At 48.2% G+C, this 8,921-nt stretch overlaps 2 protein-coding genes across 2 annotated transcripts; both read right to left on the bottom strand.

Annotated features, from left to right (window-relative positions):
* Positions 1–1,883: 1,883 nt before the first annotated feature.
* Positions 1,884–6,735, bottom strand: LOC311021764 (uncharacterized protein). Its single transcript, XM_084022541.1, has 6 exons — positions 6,590–6,735; positions 6,013–6,340; positions 4,945–5,752; positions 4,610–4,819; positions 3,804–4,210; positions 1,884–3,711 (listed from the first exon to the last, which is right to left on the bottom strand). Exons 1-6 carry the CDS (start codon positions 6,715–6,717, stop codon positions 2,476–2,478), a joined length of 3,117 nt encoding a protein of 1,038 aa, XP_083878667.1. The 5' UTR covers positions 6,718–6,735; the 3' UTR covers positions 1,884–2,475.
* Positions 6,736–6,809: 74 nt separating this feature from the next.
* LOC311022189 (uncharacterized protein) lies at positions 6,810–8,705 on the bottom strand (the record flags this gene model as incomplete). The annotated part of the gene is made up of 7 exons (XM_084023279.1): positions 8,198–8,705; positions 8,026–8,112; positions 7,757–7,897; positions 7,507–7,584; positions 7,226–7,393; positions 6,917–7,131; positions 6,810–6,813 (listed from the first exon to the last, which is right to left on the bottom strand). Exons 1-7 carry the CDS (start codon positions 8,342–8,344, stop codon positions 6,810–6,812), a joined length of 840 nt encoding a protein of 279 aa, XP_083879405.1. The 5' UTR covers positions 8,345–8,705.
* Positions 8,706–8,921: the final 216 nt, after the last annotated feature.

The raw sequence follows: 8,921 nt of genomic DNA, 5'->3' as shown, positions 1-8,921 counted from the left end.
GACAATTTCAGTTGTTGAAATTTTGGATTACCTTTTTGGGCCTAGGTGAGGAAGAACCAATGATGTATCACAGTGCTGATTTGACTGAATATTTTAGCATAAGCCTTCCTCTACATGGGTTGCAGTTGCCTTGCGTAGACACGTAGTGCCTTCCAAATGCAATTGGACAAGCATGCTTTCGCTCCTATCATTCTGCAAGGTTGGACTTGTTAATTAGTTTACCTGATTAATCAAAGAGAATTCGTCCCTGGGTGGGCTTGAACCACCATCCTTTCGGTTAACAGCCGAACGCGCTAACCAATTGCGCCACAGAGACAGAAGTACTGCTTTTTAGAGGGGGCGTGGCCAATATCTGAGACCTCATGATGACCTGGAGAAGACAATTTCAGTTCTTGAAATGTTGGATTAGCTTTTTGGGCCTAAGTGAGGAAGAACAAATGATGTACCACAGTGCTGATTTAACTGTGAATATTTTAGCATAAAGCTTCCTCTACATGGGTTGCAGTTGCCTTGCGTAGATACATAGTACCTTCCAAATGCAATTGGACAAGCATGCTTTCGCTCCTATCATCCTGCAAGGTTGGACTTGTTAATTAATTTACCTGGCTAATCAAACAGAACTCATCCTGTGTGGGCTTGAACCACCATCCTTTTGGTTAACAGCTGAACGCGCTAACCAATTGTGCCACAGAGACAGAAGTGCTACTCTGTTGAGGGGGCGTGGCCAATATCTGAGGCCTCATGATGACCTGGAGAAGACAATTTCAGTTCAGTTCTTGCAATTTTGGATTACCTTTTTGGGCATAAGTGAGGAAGAACCAATGATGTATCACAGTGCTGATTTAACTGTGAATATTTTAGCATAAAGCTTCCTCTACATGGGTTGCAGTTGCCTTGCGCAGAGACATAGTAGCCTACCTTCCAAATGCAATTGGACAAGCATGCTTTCGCTCCTATCATCCTGCAAGTTTGGACTTGTTAATTAATTTACCTGATTAATCAAACAGAACTCGTCCCTGGGTGGGCTTGAACCACCATCCTTTCGGTTAACAGCCGAACGCGCTAACCAATTGCGCCACAGAGACAGAAGTGTTGCTCTGTTGAGGGGGCGTGGCCAATATATGAGGCCTCATGATGACCTGGCGAAGACAATTTCAGTTGTTGAAATTTTGGATTACGTTTTTGGGCCTAGGTGAGGAAGAACCAATGATATATCACAGTGCTGATTTGACTGAATATTTTAGCATAAGCCTTCCTCTACATGGGTTGCAGTTGCCTTGCGTAGACACGTAGTGCCTTCCAAATGCAATTGGACAAGCATGCTTTCGCTCCTATCATTCTGCAAGGTTGGACTTGTTAATTAGTTTACCTGATTAATCAAAGAGAACTCGTCCCTGGGTGGGCTTGAACCACCATCCTTTCGGTTAACAGCCGAACGCGCTAACCAATTGCGCCACAGAGACAGAAGTGTTGCTCTGTTGAGGGGGCGTGGCCAATATCTGAGACCTCATGATGACCTGGAGAAGACAATTTCAGTTCAGTTCTTGCAATTTTGGATTACCTTTTTGGGCCTAAGTGAGGAAGAACCAATGATGTATCACAGTGCTGATTTAACTGTGAATATTTTAGCATAAAGCTTCCTCTACATGGGTTGCAGTTGCCTTGCGTAGACACATAGTAGCCTACATTCCAAATGCAATTGGACAAGCATGCTTTCGCTCCTATCATCCTGCAAGGTTGGACTTGTTAATTAATTTACCTGATTAATCAAACAGAACTCGTCCCTGGGTGGGCTTGAACCACCATCCTTTCGGTTAACAGCCGAACGCGCTAACCAATTGCGCCAAAGCTGGGGAACAATAGTCTTTTAAGGGGGGGGAAGAAGGAGGAAAAAGGGGAAGAAGGGGGGAAGAAGGGGGGAAGAAGAAAAGGGAGAAAAAAAGAGAGGAAAAAAGGAGAAAAAGGGGAAAGGGAAGGGAAAGAGAGAAATTTAGGCTTCTTTTCAATTTCCCACCTATTCAGTTGTTTTTATTCATTAGAATGAATTTAAAAACATTAAAAAACCTTTTGCTGACCAGTTTTGAGGAGAGGAGGAGAGGCTCAGAAGGTCACCGGTTCAAGTCCCACCAGTGGCAAACAAAATACTTTCTTTTTGGTGGTTTTATGGATGTATTTAGGATCTCTTGCGTAAATATAATTATCCTTGTGCCATATTTCCTGCGTGTGAAATGTGTCGGCTCAATTTAGCTTCAGCTTTCACCTTAGCAACTTATCTATAAAATATTTTGTATTTTGCATGTTATATTGCATGCATTATCATTAGTTGACTTTTGATCTTTGATATTATGCATTTACATGTCCGAAATAAATCCAAACTAACCTATAGTTGTTTGTTAAACCACTAAAGTTGTATAGAAATAGTTATAGTTGCAGAAAAAAAGACAGAAAAAGACTTTCTTAAAAAGAAATATATGTTTATTTATTCTTCCGCATTCCCTCCAACCACTGCTCCTTTGTCACCTGCTCAATTGAGGGGCAGTAAATGGTCCCCCTGAACTGGCTGTGTCCAGTAAATGCAGTCCGGGGCTCCCCACACTTTCGGCATTTGTTTGCTTCCCCAGTCCTGTTATATGTCTTTTTTTTTCGGGGGGGGGCATGTGGAGGCACTGCTGAGGGGACAGCAAACACAAAGGGGGGTGCACTGGGGTGGGATTGAGCTTGGGGGAGGGCAGGAGTGCCAAAGAAGGCAGGGGCTTGGGTCATGAAGAAGGCAGGGGCTTGGGTGAGGCCTGGGTGGGCAAAGCCAACCGGAGCAGGGGCACGGCTGAGGGCAGGGGTGCTGCTGCAGACAGGGGCAGGGGCTCCAAACTGAGGAGGACGGGGATACAGCTGCCTCTCTGTGGCCATCCGGGGCCTTACAGCTGGTACTGCGGTGGCTGTAGCGGTGGCTGTAGCGGTGGCTGTAGCGGTGGCTGTAGCGGTGGCTGTAGCGGCGGCCTTCCTCTTCTTGGTTTTTGCCCGCCCCGCTGTGCTCTCTGGAAGATGGTACTTGTGCTCAACACCAGGCTGTTGAGGAGCAATAGCGGGGCGGACAATAGCCGCTGGTAAGGCCTCGGTGGCCACAGGGATGGGGGCAGGTAGGTCAACCCCCTGGCACAACAATGATACATCCTGCCTGGCCACCCTCTTGTTGTGCCACTGTATGAGGGTGGTCTGGTTGACCTCCACCAGCTGCAGGGAGGTGCTGGTCATCACGGCCCCATTGGCCAGGATCAGCTGCCTTATCCTGCGGTAGTCCTGCAGGATCAGAGTCCATCTCGTCAGGCGCTTGTCCGTCTTCCCCTTTTTGGACGGACACTTGTGGATGTTGCAGAGCCTGACGAAGATGGACTCTAGGACACGGCAGCAGTCTGGCCACTGTGCAGGAGATGCAGTGGATGCTATGGTGCACCTCCTGACACTCTCCACACCAGGCGTGAACTCAGCCTTTTTTTTGGGCGACCTGAATCGCCCAGTGAGCAGCCTGTCCTGGTGCCGTGCAGAAAAGACCACCTTCTGCTGGTCGTAGGGCAGCAGGTCCTCCCACATGCCCACGATGCTGCTGACGTCCTGGTTACTCAGGGCCAGGCTGGTCTGGTTCCTCAGCCCCACCAGATACTCCGCCAGGCGGTCCACCCTGTCCAGGCCCGGGATGTTGTTTACATCCACTGCCTGAAAAAGAACACCGATATAACATTGATTCTGGACAAATAGGAAATAAATATAAATGTTGTTATGTTTTGCTATTTCTAAAATGTACTTACCGACTGCTCTACAGGAACCTGTGGGGCAGCACCCGGAGCGGTGACAGCAGATGACTGGGCAGGTGGTGGTGGTGGTGGTGGTGGCGGCGGAGAAGGAGGTGGAAGAGAGGACCAGGAACCACTGGTGGAGGGCTGAGCAGGTGGTGGTGGTGGCGGCGGCGGAAGAGAGGACGACCAGGAACCACTGGAGGAGAATTGGGCAGGTGGTGCAGTGGCGATGAAGGCAGACATGACCTCCAGACTCGTCACTGTGGGGTCAATGACGTCCTCCTGGAAGCCCTCATCCTCTGCCTCGTCGCCCAGGGCCAAGTCCTCCAGCAGCTGCTCTGTGCCCTCAGACTCAGGATCCATGTCCTGCATGCTGTTCCCCGTCTGCCTGTAGAGGTAGTCGACACCTATCAACTCTCCTGGGAATGAAAACAATAATGGAATTAGTATAACAAGTATATCGACGATGTGTGGAACCCATATCTTGGGTCTGATTATAGATAGAAAATGTGCACCCCACATTCATGTCATTATTTTATCATAGTACTTTCTTGTTATGACTTATATGAAATATGTTAACATATTTATTATTTGATGACATGATCACCTGCAACAGTATATATATTATATATACTGCAATATTAGAATTTGCAAACATGCAAATACGTGATCTAATCTGTCTTGCCGAATTAAAGACATTTTATTTCCAACGTACACATGCCTTGTGGTCATTTCATGTCCAAGTGTGAAACACAAGAACACAAAATAAAACAACATATGTTGAGTATTGCAAGTAATCCCTATTCAGTGTAACTTACCAGTGTACTTGGCGGGGGGGCGGAAGGAGGGGACATACTTCCGTCCAAACACCTTGGAGCCGTGTGTGTTGACACACTGCACCAGGTCCCCCGAGTAGCTGAGGAGGGCTGATCTACTCTCAGTCACAGCAGCAGCAGCCCGGTCCTGGTTCCACCTGGTGAGCCCATCCAGCAGGTACAGCTGGAAGTTGAGGTCATTGGCCTGGGTCCCTGAAAGTAGATAAGAATGCACTCATGATTGAGAGGTTTATTTTTATTGTGCAAACATCTATATAAACAATAAAGGTAAATGGTCTTCATTGTAATTAAATAATGGTGATGCAATTAAAACTCACCTGGAATAAACCGGTTCAGATGGCAGTGAAAGGACTCCAGGGACGTTGAACCTCGCGCACACCTGTACCTTGTCAGGAGGACGCCCTCCTTGGTGGTGGTGGTGCCGGTCTCTGTGTAGAGAGACACACCTGGCAGGTCCTGGATGCACTTGACGTGCCTCTTCTGAACCCGCCAGATGTGCTCCATCCTCACCCGGTCCAGGAGTGGAACACCAAGCAGGTCCCTGCCTCTGTCCCCCATCAGCTCCTGCAGCAGGCTCTCAACGAGGCGGATGGTGGCCTCCTCTCCGCGGGTCCTCCGCCTGCAGTACTGCGCCAACTGAGCCTTGGTGATTCTGCTGTCCACCACAGAATCGGAGATGACGGGCACACCCTCCTTCCGAAGCTGCTCCCTCTTGGCCTGGCGCAAAAGGGCCACATCTGCAGGGTCCCACTCAAACAGGCAGGCGGAGAGGCTGGCCATGAAGACGGGGTACAGGGAGTGGGCGTCGGTCGTGCATCCAGCCGCGAGCCGCCGAAGAAAGTGCCAAATGTCCAGCCGGACGACGAGGTCCGGCCACCCGCTGAACCTGGCCTTCAGCTTGGTCTCCCCGTCCGTCTCCCTGCAGCAGCCACAGTCCACATAGAGGAGCAGAGGGGGAGCTACGCCCGCCTGGCTGTAGCGCCGGATGAGGTCCGACACCATCCGGTCCAAACCAGGCCCCTCCTGGGCCGTCAGCACGCTGATCAGGACCTGCCCCACCTCATTGCTGATGGAGGACATCCACAGCGCGGTCCCCTTGGCTGCTCCAGCCAGCTTTTTGGTCACCTGGAATTATTCAGAATAAACAAATTCAGAGTGCTTTCAAAATAAAAAAAAGCATTCGAGTATGAATAAATAGAAGCAAAATATATACACGAAAATACATTAGGAATAGCCATTTACAAACACAAAAATGCACATCAAATAAACATGAACACATTTGTAACTGTAAGTTAAATGGCTCACATGCTGGGATGTGGTGTTCTAAGAAAACACATTTCATTAATAATCATAACAACAAAAATTGATGTAAATGTCCTTTTTACCTTCTTTGTGGAATCCATTTTTAAAATGGCGCCAAAGGTAGAGGTGATGCTGGCCTTGATGTGGTCCATACGGCTCATCAAGTCCTTCCCGTACACGGTTAGGAGCCACCTGTTGGTCGGGACAGCCACAGGCTCGGGGGGCTCCTGACAGACCACAGGGAAGAGACTTGGCTGGTCCACAAAGTCGGCACACACCTCCAGGTAGCGGGCCACACGCTGCAGCCACTCCTCGCCGTGGTTCTCCCGCAGCTGTTTGGCTAGGCGGGTAGAGCTGTTGCCGAGGGTCCTCTCCCGTAGCATCCTGATGACGCGGATGTCACACGCATACCTTTGTGGACAAGGGGTATGTTTGTATCAAATTATTTGAGTTTTTTATCGTCAAAATGGAAATGTTGTTTTTTATTATATATATATATATATATATATATATATATATAGTATATCTAATATAGATATTCTATAGAATATTTTGCAGGAGAGTGTAAAAAGCGAATATTGCTATTTGCTACATTACTGGCAGAATGAATTGCGCTACATAAAAAAGGGTATTTGCTTTCATGTGTTGATTAGAACTCACTTGCGTGTCAGGATGAGGCGGAACTCCCCACGGAGAGGCAGGCTCAGCTGGTCCAGGACGGTCTGGCTCGTGGACAGGTAATTGGTGACGCAACCGATGGCGTTGCACCTGAGGGTCTCCGTCACCATCAGGTAGTACCTGTCCACGTCCAGGACCTGCCGTGCCCTCTTGTGCATGCCGGCCCCGGTGAGCTGCTTCCCACACTTTGGGCAGGACAGCCTCACCTTCCAAAGGTGGTAGGGCATCCACACCAGGAGCCGGTGCGTAAAAAAACGATCTGGTGACGGGACCTGATTGTAGATCAGGCCTGGCACCGGTGGCTCATACCAGAGCTGTAGGTCTGGGCGCAGCCGCTGGTTCCTCCACAGCGTGGATGCAATCCAGCGCTGGTCTTGCTGGGGAATGGTCTTCTTCATTTCTGCTGGTAGCCAGAACTGTTGTGGAGCCGGACCCAGAAATGAAGAAGTACAAGGAGGGGCAGGGACGGGACCAGGCGGAGCAGGGACAGGACCAGGGGGAGCAAGACTCCTATCTGATGCAACCTACATAAAGAAAACGAAACCGACAATAAAACATCTATCCGCTACACGCTACAGTATGTAAGACCAGCATGGAGGTTATTACAGTTGCACTAACCAGAGGGGACGAGCCGGTCCTCACAGAGGACATTACAGGGCTGGATGGGGGCAGAGAGAAAGGGGAGACGGGCCTAATGTATCTCGGACTGGAAGGGGGCGTCGCTGGAGGTGGGGTAGCGGAGGGAGTGCTTCTCCCAGCTGGGGTAGTGGCAGGGCTGGGGGGACGCTGTGAGAGAGGGGGAAGCGTACCTGATGAAGTCAGTTTACAAAACAAGGATAGTGTATGGCTTAATGGCTGTATTCTTAGGCATCAGGCACAGCTAAAGGTACATGTATTACCTCGACATGCTTCCTGGTCACGTTGACATTAGGCCTGGCTGCCGCAGACAAAGTCCCGCCGAACCGCGCTTTATCAAACTGAGAATCAAACAACAATAGTCTTAATGAAACGGTGTTAAAAAGAACATAATACACACCAATACCACACAATGATATGACATGAAAGATATGTAAACACACAGATCAAAGATGAGTTGATCATGGTAAACCAGGTGAATGACATGGTAATTAATGTGATGGAAATATTCACCATTGACAGCGTCAATGCAGGCCTCCCAGGGCTCTGTACAGGCGCCGCTGAGGTGGAGGCTGAGGCAGCTGAAGTGGAGGCTGAGGCAGCTGAAGTGGAGGCTGAGGTAGCTGGCCTGGATGCTGCAGGACTACTCACAGACTGAGAAAGATCAACCCATGAAAGAAGCATTAATACTAATCCATATTATTCATTATGGGATTTTGTCCACATAGTAAGTATTGTATATCCTACAAAATGCATTTATTTCACCAGGCTCTCAATATTACCTGCCGAGGGTGAAAGCCACAGGAACATGTCTGCGCTACCCTCAAGATTGAGGTCTGCCCACGCAGCATCATGGGACACTTCTCAATCTGTAATGAATTAAAATGCATGATTTACTTACGGACACAATCGGTTCACTTTGGAGTTTTGGTTGACTGTTGGGGCAAAGGTTACCTTCTGGTAGAGGTTGTGCCACTTGCCCTGTTTGGGAGATGGCCTGTTCCCTGCACCGGAGGGCCAAGTGCCAGAACAGGCAAATGCCTTCAGGCGCGCCACCCACTCCTCAGACCCCATGGCTCGATGCTTCTTTGTAGTAGACATCTGAAGACAAGGGGAAGAATGGCTAAGTTACCACACATTGTCATAGACATATGCTATATCAATATCTTTCATAGATACACACTTTTATTTGAGACACACATTTGACATTCAATCAATGAAATCATAAGTTACTATCATCATATTCCCAAATCATTTGTTCTGAATTGATTACCTTATAATAATGTAATAGTCGTTTGTAGATGACAATTAACTATTCCAAATCATACATACGAAACAAATAATCGCTAGTCAATCAATCATATCCGATTAAACAGGCCGTCGGACTTTAAGAATGAATAACGCCGGCCATTTGTAAATGTAAATCATGTCTCGAAATGTAAATCAAATAGTTTGACCCCTATATCGCATTTTAACTCGGACTTTTGAATGAATTACGCCGGCCGATTTACAGTCTCACTCATTTCAACAATATCATTTCATCTGTAAATGTAAATCATGTCTCGAAATGTAAATCAAATAGTTACCCTGTCGTGTAGTTCTCCAAAGTATTGCTTCTACGGAACGGACGGAACGGACGGAACGGGACGATGTGATTGGTCGGTCAACATATGGAGAA

This window comes from Eutrigla gurnardus (assembly GCF_963514095.1).
Source record: "Eutrigla gurnardus genome assembly, chromosome: 12".
Classification (NCBI taxonomy): domain Eukaryota; kingdom Metazoa; phylum Chordata; class Actinopteri; order Perciformes; family Triglidae; genus Eutrigla; species Eutrigla gurnardus.
Note: the sequence above shows the minus strand (reverse complement) of the source record. Positions and strands in the feature narration are given on the sequence as shown.

Coding starts and splice junctions, on each gene's coding strand:
- LOC311021764 (XM_084022541.1), bottom strand. CDS start 6,717: ATGGTGACGGAGACCCTCAGGTGCAACGCCATCGGTTGCGTCACCAAT. Junction 6,341..6,589: donor CGCCTCATCCTGACACGCAA/GTGAGTTCTAAT, acceptor TTGTCCACAAAG/GTATGCGTGTGACATCCGCG. Junction 5,753..6,012: donor AAATGGATTCCACAAAGAAG/GTAAAAAGGACA, acceptor GAATAATTCCAG/GTGACCAAAAAGCTGGCTGG.